The sequence below is a fragment of the Mobula hypostoma genome, chromosome 3 (genome assembly GCF_963921235.1).
Source record: "Mobula hypostoma chromosome 3, sMobHyp1.1, whole genome shotgun sequence".
NCBI lineage: Eukaryota > Metazoa > Chordata > Chondrichthyes > Myliobatiformes > Myliobatidae > Mobula > Mobula hypostoma.
In genome coordinates this window covers 18,377,449-18,401,868 of record NC_086099.1, presented here as the reverse complement: position 1 = coordinate 18,401,868, position 24,420 = coordinate 18,377,449, and the positions used below count along the sequence as shown (strand labels likewise).

Here is a 24,420-nt window from a genome sequence, read left to right as displayed (position 1 = left end):
GTCAACAGCAGATGCAATCTCAATGGCTCTTCACAAGGCTTTAGACCACCTGGACAACACAAACACCTATGTCAGGATGCTGTTCATCAACTATAGCTCAGCATTCAATACCATCATTCCTACAATCCTGACTGAGAGGTTATAGAACCTGGGCCTCTGTACCTCCCTCTGCAACTGGATCCTTGACTTCCTAACCGGAAGACCACAATCTGTGTGGATTGGTGATAACATCTCCTCCTTGTTGACGATCAGCACTGGTGCACCTCAGGGGTGTGTGCTTAGACCACTGCTCTACTCTATCCATACTCATGACTGTGTGGCTAGGCGTAGCTCAAACACCATCTATAAATTTGCTGATGATACAGCCATTGTTGGTGGAATCTCAGATGCTGACGAAAGGGCGTACAGGAGCGAGGTATGCCAACTTGTGGAGTGATGTCACAGCAACAACATGGCACTCAACGAGTGTAAGACGAAAGAGCTGATTGTGGACCTCAGGAAGGGTAAGACGAAGGAACACATACCAATTCTCATAGAGGGATCAGAAGTAGAGAGAGTGAGCAGTTTCAAGTTCCTGGGTGTCAAGATCTCTGAGGACCTAAACTGGTCCCAACATATCGATGTAGTTATAAAGAAGGCAAGACAGTGACTATACTTCATTAGGAGTTTGAAGAGATTTGGTATGAAAACAAATACACTCAAAAACTTCTATAGATGTACCGTGGAGAGCATTCTGACAGTCCACATCACTGTCTGGTATGGGGGGGAAGGGGCGCGTGGGGGAGGGGGGGATACTGCACAGGGCCGAAAGAAGCTGCAGAGGGTTGTAAATTTAGTTGGCACCATCTTGGGTACTAGCCTACAAAGTACCCAGGATGTCTTTAGGGAGCAGTGTCTCAGAAAGGCAGCGTCTATTATTAAGGACCTCCAGCACTCAGGACATGCCTTTTTCTCACTGTTACCATCAGGTAGGAGGTACAGAAGCCTGAAGGCACACACTCAGCGATTCAGGAACAGCTTCTTCCGCTCTGCCATCCGATTCCTAAATGGCCATTGAACCTATGAACACTACCTCACCTTTTAATATATATTATTTGTTTTTTTTTTGCATGATTTTTAATCTATTCAATACATGTATACTGTAATTGATTTATTATTTTATTTTTTTCTTCTTCATTTAGATTATGTATTACATTGAACTGCTGCTGCTAAGTTAACAAATTTCATGACACGCCAATGATTGTAAACCTGATTCGGATATGAAGATAGGTAGAGGGGCAGGTAGTTTTGAGGGAATAGAGGTTACAAAAGGACTTAGATTAGAAGAATGGGTAAAGAAATGGCAGATGGAGTACAGTGTTGGGAAGTTTATGGTCATCCACTTAGAAAGTAGTCAGCCCTTTCACTTCTTCTAAGTGGGGAGAAAATACAAAAAAAACTCAGGTGCAAAGGGATTTGGGAGTCCTTGTGCAGTATTTACTAAAGGTTAATTTGCAGGTTGAGTCTTTGGTGAGGAAAGGACATGCAATGTTAGCATTCATTTCAACAGGACTAGAATATAAAAGCAAGGATGTAATGTTGAGACTTTATAAAGCACTGGTGAGGCCTCACTTGGAGGATTGTGAGCAGTTTTGGGGAGAAGGCAGGAGGTTGGGGCTGACAGGAAAACTGGGTCAGCCATGATGACATGGCGGAACAGGCTTGATGGGCCAAATAGTCTAGTTCTGCTCCTCTTATCTTACGGTGTTATGAAAATGATGTTAACCAATCTTGAATCTTGAACGGAACCTCTTGGCCATGTCTGCATGCATTCTTTTATTCATGTGTCACCACATAATTATTGGCTGATTTAGAAATCTGCATTAATGAGGTGTACAGCTGTACCTAATAACAGTGGCCAGTACTGGCTTTCAAAACAAATACAGCAGGCACATTCTATCACATTGGATTTAAATATGTAAAATGGTATTATTTAGTTTCAAGAAAACAATGTAGAATAAAGTGAAAAGCAGTGCACAAGGAATTTTGGGATATAAGTGAAAACTGTTTAATTTAATTTGAAATTGAGTTATTTCAGATCACTATAAACAAAAGTACTCACTGTTTACAAAATATTAAGTGTCATAAATTATAGTCACAACTATAGATAATCCAGTACTATCACACCACAGCATCTATTTTCAACAAACTAGCATCCTTGTATAAATAAATATAACTAACAATCACAGTACATTCACTTGATCATTTGAAAGCTAGTTATGTTGTGAAGATTTGATCATGTTTACAAGCTTAAAGTACTACAGCTACTTTCCTAAATACACAAACATTAAGCAGCTTCAGTGAATGGAATGTAGCGATGATTTTGAATGGATTGCATGATGCCATGATCCCCTGTTACACAGAAGTCCCACAAAAAGTATACTGCTAGTTAGAATTTCCATATTAACATAGTTCAGTGCAAGGTGCTGTACCTTAAAAAAGAAAAAGAACATCATAGTGTTATACATCAATTGCAATTCCATGGGACATAGACATTGTTTCTCTCGTACCAGTCATGTACATTAGAACAGAGCAAAGGTGTGGGAACGAGGATGTAATTGCTATGTAGGTCCAATACGGCACAGCAGCTGTACTTCCAAAGGGACAGAACCAAAGACCGTGGCGGACGCCATCGCGGACATGATGGGAGACCCAGGAAATGGTGACCATCCACGGAAGGAAGCACCAAGAATCTTTAAGTCTAAATATCCACATGGCAAGTTTCACTGAAAAGGCTGCCACAGGTATGACTGTGGAGCAATGCAGCGGAGGCCTTTGTGGGAGATGCAATGCAGCCTAAGAGAGAGAGAGAGAGAGAGAGAGAGAGAAAAATGCTATTATTGCAAAGTATTTGTTGTTTAAAAATGTCCACTACTTTTATGCCGTTTTCCATCTATTAATGGAACCATTAGAATGGGGTTCCCAACCACTTTTTATGCCATTGACCTCTACCATTAAGTGAGGGGTTCATGTGATAAAGTTGTTAAGTTTTCCACAAAAGACGTCTCCTGACAAAAGGCGGTTGCTGATGGAGCTTAAGACAGGACGTTCCTTTATCAATTAAAATTTAAGTTTCAGTGGAGTCTTTTATCTAAATTATTAAGTTTTGCTCTATTTGAGTAGTTGGGATGTCAATCGAACTGATTGTTCTTTTGTATCAACCTGAGTGTTCTTTTGTATCGGTGGCCTTATAACTTGTAACAATTCTGACGTTCGGCAGTGAACTTGTTGAACTGACGGAGGTATGAGAACACTTCTCCCCTGATGTCGGGACTAAGTTCACTCGCCGGCTGAGATAGAAGAAATAAACTGGAGAAAAGATAAGTAGCGATCTTTTTGTGCTGTGGTTATTTGATCCGGCAAACTTACGTTTACACATGGACCCCAGGTTGGGAACCGCTGCATCAGAACAAACATACCGACAAGCAGTTCTTTTAACCTCCATAATGGGCACAAAACCTGAGTGATTACAACAGAGCAGGGAATGAATGAAGTGAAAGGGTGTAACTTATCTGAGCTTGGTGACAGGACAACCCTTGATGCCCTCCCTCTATCACATGCACATCCATTCATCTATAAGAGTTATCAGACTGGCAAAAGACATTGCAGGTTGGCTGTGATAGCAAACCAGGTGAGAGGAACTAAATGTCTGCAAAGGAATGATAAGTAAATAGAGTGGGAAAGAACCTGAAACATAATCTGGGGATGTCCAAATATATTCACTTGTCCAAATTTAAAGGATAAAAAATGAATTTTTTAAAAAGGTGAAGAACTAATGTCTGAGGGAGTTAGGTGTCCCATGTACATAAACATTTACTATGTCTAAATTTTTACTTTTGATACTTGCCCATATTAAACCTATAATTTTATTTACTTATTTGCGATACCACATGGATTAGGCTGTTCTAGCTCTTATAGCCATGTGCCTTAGTAAACTGATTTAACCCCAGCCTAATCATGGGACAATTTACAACAACCAGTTAAGCTAAAAGCTGTGGACTGTGGGAGGAGCATGAGCTCCCGGAGGAAACGCCATGGTCATGGGGAGAATGCACAAAGTCCTTACAGGCAGTGGTGGGAACTGAACCAGTGTCAAGCACTGTGCTGACCACTACGCTACCCTACCACCCTATGCTGTGATTCCCCAACTATACTTTAAATAAGTCTCCTCGGCCCTCGTGGGTAGAATTTCAAAACTCACAACATTGAGAATAAAGAAATTCCTCTCTGTCTCATCTCATCTCTGTCCTGAACAGTTGATCCTGTATTCCGAGTGCAGTGTTTGGTTCTAAATACGCTCACCAGTGTAAACACTTCAGTGTTTACTTCCAGGGCAAACACATCAAACCCTGAAAGAGTTCATCGACTTCAATGAGATTACCTCTCATTCTTCCAAACCCTGAAGAATACAGGACTAGTTTGTTTAATGCATTTCCATTCTTTGACAGTGTAACCAGACCGGTACACAACAAAGCAGCCGCAATCTCCAGCTACAGAATTTCAGTAAGCCACTTTCAATAAAGACCAATGCACTGTCTATTATCTAATTACTTCCCGCTTCCAGAAGTTAAATTTCTGTGATTCACATTCCCTTGTCTCTCTATTTCGTTTTAATCAAAGTGGATGACATCTCATTATTCCACATTGTCTTCCATCTGATAAAGACCTTGTATGTAATGAAGTCTAGCTACTGTAAGGTTGACTGAATTTTGTGGAAGTCAAACTCAAAACAGCTCTGTATGTGATGTGTGTCACTGCTTGGATCTGAGCATCGTCTTCCAAGTGAACAGAGGACCTGCAGTTTGGTAGATTTGCAAGAGACAGAGTGAATTCATGACAGATGGCGACGAAGAGGCGTACAGGAGCAAAATAGATTGGCTGGTTGAGTGATGTCACAACAACCTTGTACAACGTCAGTAAGACCCAGGAATTGATTTCAGACTTCTGGAAGGGGAATTGGGAAAATACACAACAGTCCTCATTGAAGGTGCAGCAGTGAAAAGGGTGAGTAGCTTCAAGTTCCTGGGTGCCAACATTTCAGAGGATCTATCCTGGATCCAACACATTGATGCAATCACGAAGAAGTCAGGTCAGAAGCTATAATACATTAGGAGCTTGAGAAGATCTGGTATGTCACGAAAGACTCTTGCAACTTTCTAGAGATGTATGGTGGACAGCATTCTGACTGGTATGGAGGGTCCAATGTATAGGATTAAAAGAGGTTGCAGAAGGTTGTAGACTCAGTTAGCTCCATTGTGGGCATAACCCTCCCCACCACTGAGGACATATTGAAAAGGTGAAGCCTCAAGAATGTGGCATCCAACAATAATTACTCCCCTCTGCCCAGGACATGCCCTCTTCTCATTACTACCACTGGGGAAGAGGTATAGGAGCCTGAAGACACACTGATTTCTGAATGGTCCATAAACACTACCTTGCTATTCCTCTTTTACTCCATTTATTTAATATACTTTTATTGTACCTTATGTCTTACATTGTCCAGCTGTCGCAAAATGACAAATTTCTCAACATATGTCAGTGTTAATAAACCTGACTCTGATTTGGAAGTTACACTATGTTGCACCTTTGGGGCATTTAATTTACTGAAAAAATCAATGCAGTTGAAACACAATTCTGACAATATTGTGGCAATATGTGGAAAACCAGCAGCTGTCTTAATACAGTTAATGTCACAGAGGACGACCATCAGTATTTCCTGTGTTTAAGAACTAAATGGCTCCACCTACAGTCATGTCATATACTGCAACACTTACAATAAGGGTTGAAAAGGAATGCACTGAACTTAAATAGTAAATTTAATTGGAATTATTCTAATACATAAATAACAAAAACAGTCAGCAATAAAATGCTTACTCAATGTATGTACATTACAGTTTGAAACATACAAATACTTCACTGAATCTAGGAAGTGGTAATTTATGTCCATGCTTCCTTCCACCTCAATAAAACAGCCAGCATAATCAAAGACACCACCCACCCCAGACATTCTCTCCTCTCTCCCTCCCATCTGGCAGAAGCTACAAAAGCCTAAAGGCATATGCACCAGGCTCAAGGACAAATTGTGTCCTGCTATTGTAAGTGTTGTGTATTTAATATTTTTCAGTAATATTTGAGCAACCTTGTATATATGTTGTTTGATTCAGTATTCCTGTTCATTTAAATAATTCATTCCACGTTTTATAGATATAAATATATGCGAATTGCATACGTCATTCAGCTAGAGACTCATTCCTCCGAGATGCAGCACAGAGTGTCATAGGAAGTCATTCCTGCCTGTGGCCATCAAACTTTACAACTCCTCCCTTGGAGGGTCAGACACCCTGAGCTGATAGGCTGGTCCTGGACTTATTTCATAATTTACTGGCATAATTTACATATTACTATTTAACTATTTATGGTTCTATTACTATTTATTATTTATGGTGCAACTGCAACGAAAACCAATTTCCCCCGGGATCAATAAAGTATGACTATGACTATGACTATGATATCACCCTACAGGTGATATGTGCATGCCTTGCTAAAAGTAAACTTGAAATTAGACCTGCATTCTGGACTTCTGTGTCTTCCTTTGAATTAGTTTAATGTTTTTAAGTTAGAAAACATAACAGTAAGACTACTGAAGGATTCCTTAGTACAATAAGATGGACGCTTGACCTCACAATCTACATCATTATAACCTTGCAGCTTATTGTTTACCTGCACTGCACTTTCCCTGTAACTATAACACTGCATTCTACACTCAGTTACTGTTTTACCTTGTACAACCTCAGTGCACTACTGTAATGAATTGATCTGTACGGTAAGTTTTTCCACTGTGCCTTGGTCCATGTGACAATAATAAACCAATTTACTAAGCATCCAAACACCCCTTTATAGGATATATAAAAATCAAGCAAGGCTGGTGAGTAGGTCAAAATTAGATAAAAAAAAACTCCCGACTTGTTTCTTAAAAAGAAAAAATTATCGTTATGCGATACAACAGGTCTATAGGTAAAATGAGTGATTTTGTAGTTAGGGATTCTCTTGGAAAGAGTGATCACAGTATGATTAAGTTCCTCATACAAATGGAGGGTGCAATAGTTCAATTTAAAACCAGTGTATTATGCCTAAGCAAGGGAGACTACAATGGGAGGAGGGGGGATTTACCTAGTGTAGACTGGGAACACAGGCTATATGGTGGGGTGGTTGAGGAGCAGTGGAGGATTTTGAAATGGATTTTTCACGGTGCTCAACAAAAGTATATTCCAGTTAAAAGCAAGGACAGTAAGGGTGGGGATAACCAGCCTTGGAAAACTAAGGAATAAAAGAAGGCATCAAACTAAAAGCTCTTGAATACGAAGTCACCAAGAGTAGTGGGAAATTGGAAGACTGGGAAAACTTTAAAAAGCAACAAAGAACCACTAAGCGAGCAATAAAGAAAGGGAAAATAGATTATGAAAATAAATACAAAATATAAAAATGGACAGTAAAAGTTTTTTACAATTACATAAAGTGGAAAAGGGTGTCTAAAATGAACGTAGGTCCCTTGGAGGACGAGAAGGAGGAATTAATATTGGGTAATGAAGAAATGGCAGAGGCTTTGAGTAACACACATAAAAGTTGCTGGTGAACGCAGCAGGCCAGGCAGCATCTCTAGGAAGAGGTGCAGTCGACGTTTCAGGCCGAGACCCTTCGTCAGGACTAACTGAAGGAAGAGTGAGTAAGGGATTTGAAAGTTGGAGGGGGAGGGGGAGATCCAAAATGATAGGAGAAGACAGGAAGGGGAGGGATGGAGCCAAGAGCTGGACAGTTGATTGGCAAAAGGGATATGAGAGGATCATGGGACAGGAGGCCCAGGGAGAAGGAAAAGGTGGGGGGGGGAAACCCAGAGGATGGGCAAGGGGTATAGTGAGAGGGACAGAGGGAGAAAAAGGAGAGTGAGAGAAAGAATGTGTGTATAAAAATAAGTAACAGATGGGGTACGAGGGGGAGGTGGGGCATTAGCGGAAGTTAGAGAAGTCAATGTTCATGCCATCAGGTTGGAGGCTACCCAGACAGAATATAAGGTGTTGTTCCTCCAACCTGAGTGTGGCTTCATCTTTAGAGGAGGCCGTGGATAGACATATCAGAATGGGAATGGGATGTGGAATTAAAATGTGTGGCCACTGGGAGATCCTGTTTTCTCTGGCAGACAGAGCGTAGGTGTTCAGCAAAACCATGTCCCAGTCTGCGTCGGGTCTCGCCAATATATAAAAGGCCACATCGGGAGCACCGGACGCAGTATATCACCCCAGCCGACTCACAGGTGAAATGTTGCCTCACCTGGAAGGACTGTTTGGGGCCGTGAATGGTGGTAAGCGAGGAAGTGTAAGGGCATGTGTAGCACTTGTTCCGCTTACACAGATAAGTGCCAGGAGGGAGAGATGGGGGGGACGAATGGACAAGGGAGTTGCGTAGGGAGCGATCCCTGCGGAATGCGGGGGGGGGGGAAAGACGTGCTTAGTGGTGGGATCCTGTTGGAGGTGGCGGAAGTTACGGAGAATAATATGTTGGACCCGGAGGCTGGTGGGGTGGTAGGTGAGGACCAGGGGAACCCTATTCCTAGTGGGGTGGCGGGAGGATGGAGTGAGAGCAGATGTACGTGAAATGGGGGAGATGCGTTTAAGAGCAGAGTTGATAGTGGAGGAAGGGAAGCCCCTTTCTTTAAAAAAGGAAGACATCTCCCTCGTCCTAGAATGAAAAGCCTCATCCTGAGAGCAGATGCGGCGGAGACGGAGGAATTGCGAGAAGGGGATGGCGTTTTTGCAAGAGACAGGGTGAGAAGAGGAATAGTCCAGATAGCTGTGAGAGTCAGTAGGCTTATAGTAGACATCAGTGGATAAGCTGTCTCCAGAGACAGAGACAGAAAGATCTAGAAAGGGCAGGGAGGTGTCGGAAATGGACCAGGTAAACTTGAGGGCAGGGTGAAAGTTGGAGGCAAAGTTAATAAAGTCAACGAACTCTGCATGCGTGCAGGAAGCAGCGCCAATGCAGTCGTCGATGTAGCGAAGGAAAAGTGGGGGACAGATACCAGAATAGGCACGGAACATAAGATTGTTCCACAAAGCCAACAAAAAGGCAGGCATAGCTAGGACCCATACGGGTGCCCATAGCTACACCTTTAGTTTGGAGGAGGTGGGAGGAGCCAAAGGAGAAATTATTAAGATTAAGGACTAATTCCGCTAGACGGAGCAGAGTGGTGGTAGAGGGGAACTGATTAGGTCTGGAATCCAAAAAGAAGCGTAGAGCTTTGAGACCTTCTTGATGGGGGATGGAAGTACATAGGGACTGGACATCCATGGTGAAAATAAAGCGGTGGGGGCCAGGGAATTTAAAATTATCGAAAAATTTAAGAGCGTGAGATGTGTCACGAACATAGGTAGGAAGGGATTGAACAAGGGGGGATAAAACCGTGTCGAGGTATGCAGAAACAAGTTCGGTGGGGCAGGAGCAAGCTGAGACAATAGGTCGGCCAGGACAGGCAGGTTTGTGGATCTTGGGTAGGAGGTAGAAACGGGAAGTGCGAGGTGTGGGAACTATAAGGTTGGTGGCAGTGGATGGGAGATCCCCTGAGCGGATAAAGTCGGTGATGGTGTGGGAGACAATGGCCTGGTGCTCCTTAGTGGGGTCACAATCGAGGGGTAAATAAGAGGAGGTATCCGCGAGTTGTCGCTGTGCCTCGGCAAGGTAGAGGTCAGTACGCCAGACGACAACAGCACACCCCTTATCAGCGGGTTTAATAATAAGGTTAGGATTAGTGCGGAGGGAGTGGAGGCTTTGAGTGACTATTTTGTGTCAGCCTTCATGGTGGAGGACATGTCTAACGTGCCAAAGAGAGGTATTATGGATGTGATGAGAGGTAAGGACCTCGATACATTAGCTATCACTAAAGAGGTAGTGCTGAGCAAACTTGAGAGCTTGAAGATAGACAAGTCCCCTGGTCCTGATGGAATGCACCCCAGGATACTGAAAGAAATGGCCGAAGTTATAGTTGAGGCTTTGGTGATAATTTACCAAAATTCTCTGAACTCTGGGCAGGTCCCGGTGGATTGGAAGACAGCAAATGTCATGCCACTGTTCAAAAAAGGATGTAGGCAAAAGGCAGGTAAACTAAACCAGATCAGTTAGGTTAGCATCTGTAGTTGGGAAAATGCTTGAAGCTATCATTAAAGAAGAAATAGCGAGCCATCTGGAAAGAAATGGATCCATCAGGCAGACAGCATGGATTCAGCAAAGGCAGGTCCTGCTTGACAAACTTACTGGAGTTCCTTGAGGATATAATGAGCGCAGTGGATAGAGGGGAACAGATGAACATTATTTACTTTCATTTCCAGAAGGCTTTTGATAAGGTGCTGCATAAAAGACTTATCCATAAGATAAGGATGCATAGAGTTGGGGGTGATGTATTAGCATGGAAAGAGGATTGTCTAACTAACAGAAAGGAGAGAGTTGGGATACATGGGTGTTACTCTGGTTGGCAATCAGTGGTGAGCATTGTTCCACAGGGGTTGGTGCTGGGCCCATGACTGTTCATGATATACATTAACAATCTAGAAGAGAGGACGGAGTGTAGTGTATCTAAGTTTGATGATGATATCAAATTGAGTAGAAAAGCAAATTGTGCAGAAGATAGGGAGAGTCTGCAGAGAGATATAGATAGGTTAAGTGAGCGGGCAAGGGTCTGGCAGATGGAGTACAATGTTGGTAAATGTGAGGTCATCCACTTTGAAAGGAAAAATGAATGAGCAGATTATTATTTAAATGGTAAAAAAATTGCAGCATGCTGCTGTGCAGAGGGACGTGGGAGTGCTTGTGCATGAATCACAAAAGGTTGCTTTGCAGGTGCAGCAGGCTATCAAGAAGGCAAATTGAATGTTGGCCTTCATTGCTAGAGGGGTTGAATTTAAGAGCAGGGAGGTTATGCTGCAACTGTACAGGGTACTGGTGAAGCCAAACCTGGAGTACTGCATGCGGTTCTGGTCTCCTTACTTGAGGAAGGGTATATTGGCTTTGGAGGCAATGCATAGGAGGTTCACGAGGTTGATTTCAGAGGTGAGGGGGTTGGACTATGAAGAGAGTTTGAATTGCCTGGGACTGTACTCGCTGGAATTCAAAAGAATAAAAGGAGATCAGAAGAATAAGAGGGATAGATAAGATAGAGGCAGGAAAGTTGTTTCCACTGGTAGATGAGACTAGAACTAGGGGACATAGCCTCAAGATTTGGGGAAGGAGATTTAGGACAGAGATGAAGAGGAACAGCTTTTCCCAGAGAATGGTGAATCTGTGTAATTCTCTGCCCAATGAAGCAGTGGAGACTACCTCAGTAAATATATTTAAGACAAGATAGGATAGATTTTTGCACAGTAGGGGAATTAAAAGTTATGGGGAAAAGGCAGATAGGTGGAAATAAGTCCATGGACAAATCAGCCATGATCTTATTGAATGGCAGAGCAGGCTCGACAGCCAGATGGCCTACTCCTGCTTCTATTTCTTATGTTCTTTCCAATGAAAAATAGTTTTAAAAAAGATCGAATGCTATGTGGAACATAGAAAAGTACAATGCAGTAGAAACTCTTCAGCTACTATGTTGTGGTGACTCTAAAATCAATCTAAACAATTCTCTACCACATAACTCTACCTTTTTCTTTCATCCAAATATCCCTAATGTCTCTACACCACCACAGCAGGGCGTTCCATGCACTTAACACTGTAAAAAAGCTACCTCTGACATCCCCCTAAAACTTCCCTCCAATCACTTTAGAACTACAGTGGGCTCCCCTGTATAAGCCGTTTCCACCTTTGGAAAGAGTCTCTCTGGCTATCTACTCCATCCATGCCTCTTATCATCTTGCACACACCTATCAAGTCACCTCTCATCCTCTGTCGCTCCAAAGGCTCCGATATATTTCAAAGTAATAAGACATTTTACATGTCATTACATCAGAATGCACGTGCAAATTGGTTGTAGAAAATATAAACTTTTTTATTTCACAATACTTAAGAAATTAGGTTGCTTTATGGTCTAGCAAATGTGTAACCTCTAACTTAGAGCTGCTTTAGTCACTTGTAAAAGGACCAAAAGCATAAGTGTTATAACTAATAATCCTGCATAAATCTTAAAGATGATGGATTTCTCTTTTGTTAATTTGATTTCACTAGTTAAATGCAAAACAATTCTGGGGAGTACACCATGTGGTCTTCTCACTGCTGCATTCCTACACGAAGAATTATTGCAGGAAAGTATCATCCATCATTAGGAACCCCACATCCAGGTTATGTTCTTTTCCCATTGTTGCCATCAGGAAGAATTTACAGAAGCTTCGGGACTCATACTGCAAGGTTCAGGAAAGTTATTGGCCCTCAACCATCAGGCTCTTGAACCAGAGGGGATAACTTCACTCAACTGCACTCACCCCAACACTCAACAATTCCCTCAACCTATGGACTCACTTTCAAGGACCTTCACCTCATGTTCTTGATATTTATTGTTTCTTTGCTTACTTATTATTATTGTTTGTTTTTTTTTCCTTTTTGTATTTGCAGTTTGTTGTCTTTTGCACATTGGTTGTTTTGTCATGTGTGGTTTTTCTTTGATTCTATTGTGTTTCGTTGTAGTTACTGCAAATGCCTGCAAGAAAATAAATCTCAGTGTTGTATATAGTGACATACATGTACTTTGATAATAAATTTACTTTGAACATTGATCATCACATAATATTGTCCCTCATCAGTCAGTAAAATTAGTTTTCTGGCTTCTAATAGATCATATACACAATTTGTGTTTGGTTCCCCATCTATTTCCTTAACTTTTGCCATCATTAGGATACCTTTCAAGCTCCTAACTATCACAATAAAAGCTTAGGTACCAAATTTTGATTTTAAAATGTACCAGAACTTCTGGGTTCCTATGAGTCATGGAATAAATAATCTATTTACTTGCAATTTGAGCTAATTGAAATTCATTAAATGAATCTCAGCGTAGTATATGATGACATATACATACTTCGATAATAAATTTACTCCGAACATTGAACTTTAAAAGTCTGCAAGTAGATACCATATTTACATCAAATTTTACTTTTAAGTTACAAAAATTTAATTGCTTTGCAACAATTATGTTCACAGGAAATGCAGTAAATTAGATTTTATGGACTAATCTTTAGGTCAATTGCTCTAATCTTTGTGCTTACCTTCAAAGATAAGGATCCAGCTGCCACAAAGTGGTCAGCATCAATGACAGAAGACAGAAGGCCAGCTAAAATTACCTCATAAAAATCACTCTTCTTTCTCAATCCAATGACAATAGCCCAAGACCACAGTCCGATGACACCATGCACAGCGTTGTCTGAAAAAGCCCTAAGCCAATCGTTGCTCTGTATTAATGAAAACTGTAAACAGTGATCAGAGAGGAAGCAGAAAATTCCTAGTCCAATACTCGAAATGACTGATGCTGTGCTGAACGTTTTCAGCAGTGCTTGAGCATGTTCTGTCTCTGTTGCCATTGCAATCGTTGATTGTTTTGACTTGAACATCGTTCAATGTATCATCCATGATATTTTACATCCATGTTCCTCATTCTAGACCAAGGAAATAACAGGTCTTGTTAGTATCAATCTCAAAGTTCAATTATATGAGAACACATTTGTTACTCTTCTGGTGGTCTGATTTGAGTGAAGTGAATGTTCTACTATATAATAACTGTAGATCAAAGGAGGAAACAGTGTGTAAAACAACAATCTTTCAACTATCTGTATACAGGTCTGCTATAACACAATAGTTGCATTCCTAAGAAACTTAGTGTTGTAGAAAATGGTTATTATAAAACAGCTGTGTAAATAGGTTAAAAGGGGGTTAGGGGCTGAAGAGTTTTAGACTCACAATAACAGTTACTTTCCCTCCCAAGATGTTCTTATTTGCTATAATTTTATTGTGTTACTGCAACCTAAAATACTAAAGGCTGGATGCTATTTTCTTTAATTGAGTATTATTGTATAAGTGTCAATAGAAGTGATGGCTTGTCAATTATGAACGGCCTCCTTAGGTGAAACTAGCAGCCTGTATACTGCGTTCGGTGCTCCCAATGTGGCCTTTTATATATTGGCGAGACCCGACGCAGACTGGGAGACTGCTTTGCTGAACATCTACGCTCTGTCCGCCAGAGAAAGCAGGATCTCCCAGTAGCCACACATTTTAATTCCACATCCCATTCCCATTCTGACATGTCTATCCACGGCCTCCTCTACTGTAAAGATGAAGCCACACTCAGGTTGGAGGAACAACACCTTATATTCCGTCTGGGTAGCCTCCAACCTGACGGCATGAACATCGACTTCTCTAACTTCCACTAATGCCCCACCTCCCCCTCGTACCCCATCTGTTACTTATTTTTATACACACATTCTTTCTCTCACTCTCCTTTTTCTCCCTCTGTCCCTCTGAATATACCCCTTGCCCATCCTCTGGGTCCCCCCCCCTTGTCTTTCCTCCCAGACCTCCTGTCCCATGATCCTCTCGTATCCCTTTTGCCTATCACCTGTCCAGCTCTTGGCTCCATCCCTCCCCCTCCTGTCTTCTCCTATCATTTTAGATCTCCCCCTCCCCCTTTCAAATCTCTTACTCACTCTTCCTTCAGTTAGTCCTGACGAAGGGTCTCGGCCTGAAACGTCGACTGCACCTCTTCCTAGAGATGCTGCCTGGCCTGCTGCATTCACCAGCAACTTTTATGTGTGTTGCTTGAATTTCCAGCATCTGCAGAATTCTTGTTGCCCGTATTCTTAAGCAACATTAGTGACTCCAAAGAGATTACATGCAGATAGGGCTTCTAACACCATCCCACAACCCCCTCCCTGAAATATTTTATCTACTTGTCAATTTTTAAAGTAATTTTTAATTGGTTCTTTAACTCTCGATCAAAATAGTTATAACCAATTCGGCCCAATGTTTCCTAATTAATCAATTGCATTATGGACATGCACTTTGGTAGAAGGAATAAAGAGGTAGACTTTTTTGTAAATGGAGGGAAAAGTTCAAAAATCAGAGGTGTGAAGGGACTTAGGAGTTCTTGTGCAAGATTCCCTAAAGGTTAACTTGCAGGCTGAGTTGATGGTAAGGAAGGTAAATACAAGAAGATGCGGCAGGGGGAGGGTTAGCATTAGCATGGCTGCATAGCAGTTAGCACATCACTTCATAGTGCCAGCCATAAGATTGGGGTTTGATTCCCACTGCTGCCTAAGAAGAGTTTGTACGTTCTCCCTGTGACCATGTGAGCTTCCACCCACATTCCCAGTGATGTACAGTCAGAGTTAGCAAAGTTCTGTGCATGCTACGTTGGTGCAGGAAGGATGGCGACACTATGTGAGCTACTCAGCACAGTCCTCATTGATTTGATCTGACACAAATGATGCATTTCATTGTATGTTTCAGTGTACCTGTAACAAATAAAACCAAACTTTATCATCTTTTATATACAATTTGTGCTATGGAAACTTGTAACAGAACTGCAAATATGCACACATATACTGTAAGACCACAAGACATATGTAGGAGCAGAATTAATCCACTTGGCATATCAAGCCTGCTCCACTGTTCCATCATGGCTAATTTATTATCTCTCTCAAACCCATTCTCCTGCCTTCTCCCCGTAACCTTTGATGCCCTAACCAAGAACACACCAACCTCTGCTTTAAATATACCCGATGATTTGGCCTCCACAGCTATCTGTGGCAATTAATTCTAGAGATTCAGCATCCCAGCTAAAAAAGTTCTCTTTCATCTCTGTTCACCCTCTATTCTGAGGCTGTGCTCTCTGGTCCTAGATTCACCCACTATAGGAAATATCCTCTCCACATCCACTCTGTTTAGGCCTTTCAATATTTGATAGCTTTCAATGAGACCCCCCTCATTCTTCTAAACTCCAGCAAGCACAGGCCCAGAACCATCAAATGTTCCTCATCTGTTAACCCTTTCATTCCCAGAATCATTCTCATGAACCTCCTCCAGACCCACTACAATGCTAGCACATCTTTTCTTAGATAAGGGGACCAAAACTGCTCCTAATACTCCAAGTGCAATCTGGGCAGCGCCCTATAAAGCTTCAGCATCACATTCTTGCTTTTATATTCTAGTCCTCTTGAAATGAATGCTAGCATTGTATTTACCTTCCTCACCACCAACTCAGCCTGCAAGTTAACCTTTAGGGAATCTTGCACAAGAACTCCTAAGTCCCTTTGCACCTCTGATTTTTGAAATTTTTCCCCCATTTACAAAATAGTCTACCCCTTTATTCCTTCTACCAAAGTGCATGTCCATAATATTCTCTACACTATATTCCATGTGTACTTCTTTGCCCTGTCTCCCAAACTGTTCATATCCTTCTGCAGACTTCCTGCTTCCTCAACACTACCTGTCCTTTCACCTATATTTGAATAATATGCAAACTTGGCCTCAAAGCCATCAATTCTCTCATCCAAATCACTAACATATTACATGGAAAGAAACCATCCCAGAACAGACCCCTGAAGAACTCCACATGTCACTGGTAGTCAACTAGAATAGTCCCCCTTTATTCTGACTCTTTGTCTCCTGCCAAGCAGCCAATCTTCCATCCATGCTAGTATATTTCCTGTTATATCTTGTTAAGCAGCACCTTGCCAAAGGCCTTCTGAAAATCCAAGTAAACAACATCCATTGACTCTCCTTTGACTAGCTTGCCTGTTATTTCCTCAAAGAATTCCAACAGATTTGTCAGGCAAGATTTCTCTGCAAGGAAACCATGCTGACTTTAGCCTACTTCATCATGTACCTCTAAGTACCCCGAAACTTCGTCCTTACTAACGGACTTCAACATCTTCCCAACCACTGAAGTCAGGCTAATTGGCCTATAATTTCCTTTCTTCTGCCTCCCTTCCTTCTTAGAAAGGAGTGACATTTGTAATTTTCCAGCTCTTCAGAATCATGCCAGAATCTAATGATTCTTGAAAGATCATTACTAATGCCTCCACAATCTCTTCAGCTACCTCTTTCATAACTCCGGGGTGTAGTCTATATGGTCTAGGTGACTTATCTATCTTCAGACCTTTCATCTTCCCAAACACCTTCTCCTGAGTAATAGCAACTACACTCATTTCTGCCCCCTGACGATCTCAAATTTCTGGCATACTGCTGGAAGTCAAGACTGACACAAAATACTTACAATTTCTTTGCCCCCCCCACCCCATTACTACCTCTCCAATGTCATTTTGTAGCAGTCCAATATCCACTCTTGCCTCTCTTTTACTCTTTATATATCTGAAATAAACTTTTGGAATCCTCTGATATTTTTGGCTAGCTTACCTTCGTATTTAATCTTTTCTCCCCTTCGGGTTCTTTTTAGTTGCCTTCTGTTGGTTTTTAAAACTTACCAATCCTCCAGCTTCCAAATACTTTTTGCTCTAATAATTTGATTTTATGTTGTCTTTGATTTCTCTTGACAGCCACGGCTGCCTCATCCTCCAATTAAAAGTTCCCTAATCAAATCTGGTTCATTACACAACACCCAATTCAATATTGCCTTTTCTCGAGTGGGCTCAACCACATTCTGCTTTAAAAAGCCATCTCGTAGGCATTCTCCAAATTCCCTCTCTTGGGATCTGATTTTCCCAATCTACCTGCACATTGAAATCCCCATTGCCTTTATTACATACCTTATCTATTTCCCATTGAAATTTACTGTATATCCCACATCTTGGCTACTGTTCGGGTGCCTGTATATAATTCCTATCAGGGTCTTTTAATCCTGATCAGGACCTGATGAAGGGTCTAGGCCCGAGACATCGACTGTTTACTCTTTTCCACAGATGCTGCCCGGTTCCTCCAGCATTTTGTGTGTTGTTTAAGATTTCCAGCATCTGCAAATTTTCTTGTGTTTGTGTGTCTTTTTATCCTTGCAATTTCTTAACTTGACCCACAAGGATTCTACAACTTCTGATCCTCTGTCACTTCTTTCTAAGGATTTGATTTCATTTGAGCGAGGCAGGATCGCTGCCTAACTACCTGCCCTTTCGATACAAGGTGTATTCTTGGATGTTAAGCTCCCAACTACGATCTTCTTTCAGCCACGTCTCACTGATGCTCACAATTTCATACCTGCCAATCTATACCTGCGCTATAGTATCATCTACCTTATTCTGTATACTGTATGCATTCAAATATAACACCTTCAGTCCTGTATTCATTACCCTTTTCAATTTTGCCCCATGCTACACTTCATCTCATCCCATTATCTGGAATTCTGCCCTATCATTTGCCTCTCCATCCTTACAGTCTTACTATATACCACATCAACTTGTACACTAAATGCCCCATCCTTAGTCCTATCACTCCGATTCCCACACCTCAGCCAACTTAGTTTAAACCCTCCCAACAGCACTAGCAAAGATGGCCACAAGGATATTGATCCTCCTTGGTTTCAGGTATAACCTGTCTTTTTTGTACGGGTCACACTTTCCCAATCAGAAGAAGAGATCCCAAGGATTTAGACATCTGAACCCCTGCCCCTTACACCATCTTCTCAGCCATTCATTAATTTCTACCATCATCCTATTTCTACCCTGACTAGCATCGACACTGGAAGTGATCCAGAGATTACTGCCTTGGAGGTCCTGTTCTTCAGTCTTTTCCCTAACTCCCTATACTCACTGCGCAGGACTTCTTCCCCCTTCCTACCTTTGTCATCAGTGCCAATGTGCAGCTCAACCTCTTGCCGCTCACCCTCCCTCTTGAGAATCTTCAGCAGCAGCTCTAAGACATCCTGGATCCTAGCACCTCGAAGGCAACACACCATCCTGGCTTGTGTTTTGTGGCCACAGAATCTCCTGTCCCCCTAACTATTCAATCCCCTATCAATATCACTCTGCCTAACTTCACTCTTCCCTGCTGAACCTCAGAGCCAGCTGTAGGGCCACTGGCCTGACTGCTGCTGTTGTGCGTTGATAGGTCATCTTTCCTAGCAGTATCCAAAGGGGTGTACTTGTTGCTGAGGGGAATGGCCATAGGGGAACCCTGCACTGACTGCTTACTCACCTTACTTCTCCCGGTAGTCACCCATCTACTATCTGAAGCTTGTACTCTGGGTGTGACCACCTCAATAAAATACTCATCTACTTAGTTTTCAGCCTCTTGGATCATCCCGAGTGCTGCCACCTCCAGTTCCATGACCTTGTCAGTCAGGAGCTGAAATTGGGTGCACTTCCTGCAGATGTAGTCAACAGGGAGACTGTTAAGTACCTTGAAATCCCGCATCTTACAAGAGGGCATTTCACTGCCTGAACTATCATCCTGCCTACACTTATTATGCTTCTAACTTCTCAAATTTATGTTTTAGCCTGTGCATGTTCTCACCGAAGCCTGTTGAGCCAAAGCCAGACTACCCTAACATTGTCCATTCACACAATGGCCGCTCTAACAATTAAATCTAATTATAATCCCACGCACCCCTCACACAAACTCTTCTCCCTCCTGCCATCTGGCAAAAGGTACTGAAGCATTCGGGCTCTCACGACCAGACTGTGCGACAGTTTCTTCCCCCAAGCCATCAGACTCCTCAATACCCAGAGTCCAGACTGACATCTACATCATTTATTATTATATTGTAATTTGTCCTGTACTGTGCCTATTGTCTTGTTTATTAATTATTGTGCTGCCCTGCACTGTTTTGTGCACGTTATGTAGTCCTGTGCAGGTCTGTAGTCTAGTGCAGTTTTTCTGTTGTTTCACATAGTCTAGTGTAGCCTTGTGTTGTCTCACATCGTCTAGTGTAGTTTTGAGTTGTTTCATGTAGCACCAGGGTCCTGGAGGGACGTTGTTTCATTTTTACTGTGTACTGTACCAGCAGCTTATGGTCGAAATGACAATAAACTTGACTGGATAATATGTAATCAGTTAATTTAGCAATGAATTATCTGCATAGATTATGAAATATAATTATTCAATATGAATATCACAGATATTTGTCCCAAACATTCATTACCTATCTCTTTATGGAGGTTGCCGACGGTATTTGAAGGGAAGGGAAATCAATTTAAAATTAATTTACTGTAAATTAAATGTAGTGGGCACATGGCCAAGTGGTTAAGGCATTGGACTATCGACCTGAAGGTCGTGAGTTCGAGCCCCAGCCGAGGGAACATGTTCCTAATGCCCTTCCCTTGGACAACATTGATGTCGTGGAGAGGGGAGACTTGCAGCATGGGCAACTGCTGGTCTTCCATACAACCTTGCCCAGGCCTGCGCCCTGGAGAGTGAAGACTTTCCAGGTGCAGATCCATGGTCTCCATGGCCTCACAAGACTGCAGAACAAAGACTACAGATGCTGGATGTGTGGAATAAAAATAGAAAATGATGGAAATGCTTAATATCTGTTAAAAGAGAAACAGTGTTAACATTTCAGGTTGAAGACACTTCCTAAGAACTGGGTTTCTAGAATTTCCTATCATAATTTTAAATAGCAGTTAGCGGCTTTTTCTGGTTTTCAAATGGTCCACTTTGTTCATACTTATTACTATTATCTATTAATTCCAGATAGTGCTGCACAGCAGCAACGTTTTAATGATTTAACTCAAAGCAATCATATTATTGAAACAGCATAAAATTATTGCTGAAGTGCGCATTTCATAAAATCTGATTGATGGCCTAATTGGTGCAATTCGTTTGCAACATTTTTTCGGATTGAATTGTGCAGATACAAATTAGATAGATTTCTTTTAGAATATATTATGTTTGTATTATGCACAATAATATCAAGGGCATTATGCTTTGGAAAAGCAGTTAGTTTACATCCATTTCGACTTTCTCATATATAGGCTATCCCCAGAATACAAATGCCCCATAATTAAAATTAGTTTATTATTGTCACATGTACCGAGATACAGTGAGAAGCAACGTTTGTTCCTATTAAAGGCAAAACTAGTTTCCTCTTTCTATTTTCAGTAATTGCTTTTTCTTAAACAATCTTATGTGTTTTTGAAACCATTCATTACAATTCTATGGGAGGTATGGTTATCATATCAGATGATTTTTGTGTATTTCTCAACATGACCAAAATCGACTAATGCTGGTCTGGAGAAACTGAACGAGTTTGTTATCTGGGGGATGGCCTGTATCTGGTGTACGTTGAAGTCACCTGCAACTGTAATGACTGGTCTCCCTTATGTTCAGCTAGTCTCATGGAATTCCCAAAATGAGTTCACTCAACGACGTGACAAACAGGGTTGATGGTTTTCCTGCAACCAGCGCTCGGGTGAATGCAAGGCTAGGCTAAAGCTTCCACATGGGATGAGCTCAGTTAAGGGCATTTCTCTTTGTACAGGTGCAGGTTCAGTCAAAAAGTGATCCTAATCACTCACCTATTGTGATCTAGGAAGAGGCCATTCACCTTATTAGATTGTGTCAGCTATTCTCACTGCCCCTCATATTTCCTTACATTATCTTTTATTAATTCAGATTAAGAGTCATAAAGTTATAGAACACTATAGCACAGAAACAGATTCTTCGGCCTATCTAGTTCATGATGAACTAATAAACTGCCTGGTCCCATCGACCTGAATGTGGCTATAGCCCTCTATATCCCTCCCATCTGTTGTAACATGAACAAGGTCACAGGACAGACACTGAACCTAGTGGATACTTAAGTGTTTTATTCAACAAAATGAGACACTTTTGGATGAAGAGGCCTTCTGACCTCATGTTACGTGACATTTTATATGCTAAAGATCAAAATTAACAGCAGGACAATTCTATAGTTATACTGCATCTACAATGCTTCCTTTGAATTACATATAATTTTCACACACCTCCTTCTTTGCCCCCACACTCCAGACACCCAAAATGAATGTTAATCAGGATTGTCTGGTTTTTAATCAACTGGTGTCCACAGCTTCAGGAAAACTATTGTTCAGGGCTGCATTTTACATTTAACCTACAATCCATGTTCAAATCTGAAGAATGCCTGCTGTTGAACTTACTATTTGTTATATACCCTAACTCCAGAATACACCCTAACACCATCCATGTACCTATCCAAATTTCTCTTAAGTATTGAAATCAAACCTGCCACCACCACCTCTGCTGGCAGCTCATTCTGCACACTCACCACCCTCTGAGAGAAGAAGTTCCTCCTCATGTTCCCCTTAAACATTTCACCTTTCACCCTTAACCTCTGAACTCTAGTTCTGGTCTCATCCTCAGTGGAAAAAGCCTGTTTGTATTTACCCTATCTATACCCTTCATAATTTTGTATACCTCTGTGAAATCTTCCCACATTCTCCTGCGCTCTGGGGAATAAAGTCCTTTTATCCTTCCCGATAACTGAGGTCCTCAAGTACTGGAAACATCCTTGTAATTGGAGAAACATACACTCAGATGAAGGGGCAACTTACAGTGACCAAGTAACCTACTGGCATATCTTTGGATAGAACCTATGTAATTACAAGAGGAATGTGCAAATTCCGATTTGGAATCCAGGTTGATGGAACAGGCTGAGAGCAGTACAAACTGCTGCACGAATGGTCCGTCATACTTTTGTATGAACAAGAAAAGCAAGTATTATTGATATGCAGATCACTAATGTGGGGCTGCTTTTGATATGTTTACATATTTATTAACATTGTTTATCCAGGTTATCAAGAGTTGTGCAATTGCTCTTGAAGACTATTTATCAGAGATGTTATAGTGCAGAAGGTACTACTTAGCAGAATATTTCAGATAATATGTCACAGGACAATGACATGCAGAAAAATTAAACCATTAACTTCAATGGTACACAGAGCTTTGAGAAACAAATATATGATGATTAAAAATACATACACTTGTCTAGCTTTCAAAAATATATAATTATTTTTGCCTCTAAATGCCTTTTGCTGTCTCCAGAGAAAAATATTAGCAAATTTAAAATGGGATTTGTATTATTTATTCTTTTCTCTTATCTATTGGAATATTTTCAATTTCAGATGTTGGAATTCCACTTGCAAATTTGTCAGATCTGAAGTGACAAATAAGGAGGACTGGAAATAAACGCTGTTTCAAATATAAAACTACGCTTTGCATCAATATATTGCAGATGTCAGTACAAAAACGGTATTTTTCTTTTACAAAGCAACATACACAAAATGCTGGGGGAACTCAGCAGGTCAGAGGGCATCTATGAAAATGAACAAACAGTCGACTTTTCGGACGGAGACCCTTCTTCAGGACAGATTATTATTTTACAAATAGTGTAACTAAATAGTATTGAATTAATTAATGCATAGATTGACGAGAAAACATGCATTAATGTAATTAGGCCTACTTACGGCAATTAGCATTTTTAAAGGATGTGGAAATTCATTTTTTTGCCCCCTCCCTTTAAAAAAAACTAAGATTTAACAAATACTATTATACTTTTGATCAGTACACAGAACAAAGAAAAATTGAGAACCTAGACCTGGAAATGTGATGAAAGTATAGAAAATGAGCCATACGATTCATGTTTTGTTAGTAGGGAAACCCAATGACGGCTCTGACATAGGAAGCTTCAACCTCTCTCTCTGATGGATGGTGGCGGACTTGCTGCGTATTTCAAGCAGCCTCTGATTGCCAATCACCCAGTCCCCCTGTTCACATCACCACAGGGATAATATTCCTGATCACATCAGCACAGGAATAATATTCCTGATCACATCAGCACAGGAATAATATTCCTGATCACATCAGCACAGCTCTCAGGGAAGCCAGGAGGTGGATTTTGTCACTTACCTTATTTCAGCCGATGAACACCGGCCACAGAGAGCCCCAGGATGGATGCACACGCACGGGTCAGCGCTGAATTAACTGAAAGGCATGGAGCGGCCAGCCTGAGGCGTGGGCCACTCACTCGGCTCGGCGCTTCCCCCGCACTGTGTCAGTAGCAGGAAGATTCATATCCCTCAGTGAGCTCCAGCACAACATGAACCCGCCGAGCCCACTGCCACAACAAAGGGATTCAGCGGTACCAACCAACAGCAGACCCGAACCCCCTCCACCTCCACAATTACACCCACCCCCTCGGACCAAGGCCCACGATAATTGGTGCGAATTCCTCATCATCTTAAGACAATTGGTGCTCTATAGTGTCAATCATATGCGATCCTGCACTGTCTCCTGAGCGGTAAGTGATGGCCCGCCCCTCGTCTGCGAGGATTGGCGATTTGGGTGGCTTGCCTTTTGATTGGTCGAATGGGACATCAATCGATGAACGGGGCGTCAATTTCGCACATGGTTGGTGACGCGACGTCCGGCTCTCCGTGGCCGTGTCCCGCAGTGTTTTGATGTGTGTAGTTCTCGATAGGC

The 24,420-nt window shown here is 41.7% G+C and overlaps 1 protein-coding gene across 2 annotated transcripts; it reads right to left on the bottom strand.

The window, feature by feature from the left end:
* Positions 1–2,000: 2,000 nt before the first annotated feature.
* tmem267 (transmembrane protein 267) lies at positions 2,001–24,113 on the bottom strand. 2 transcript variants are annotated; one of them, XM_063042730.1, is made up of 4 exons: positions 23,848–24,113; positions 13,272–13,658; positions 12,583–12,709; positions 2,698–2,835 (listed from the first exon to the last, which is right to left on the bottom strand). In XM_063042730.1, the coding sequence occupies exons 2-4, from the start codon at positions 13,611–13,613 to the stop codon at positions 2,741–2,743; spliced, it is 564 nt and encodes a 187-aa protein (XP_062898800.1). In that variant the 5' UTR covers positions 13,614–13,658; positions 23,848–24,113; the 3' UTR covers positions 2,698–2,740. The 2 variants fall into 2 exon arrangements, with proteins under 2 accessions (XP_062898799.1, XP_062898800.1); XM_063042729.1 differs by lacking the exon at positions 12,583–12,709 and having other exon boundaries at positions 2,001–2,835.
* Positions 24,114–24,420: the final 307 nt, after the last annotated feature.

Bases quoted from the DNA above. Each gene is read 5' to 3' on its own strand.
- tmem267 (XM_063042729.1), bottom strand. From the start codon at position 13,613: ATGTTCAAGTCAAAACAATCAACGATTGCAATGGCAACAGAGACAGAA. The intron at 2,836-13,271 runs GTAAGCACAAAG...TCTCTCTCTTAG, and splicing joins CTGGATCCTTATCTTTGAAG to GCTGCATTGCATCTCCCACA.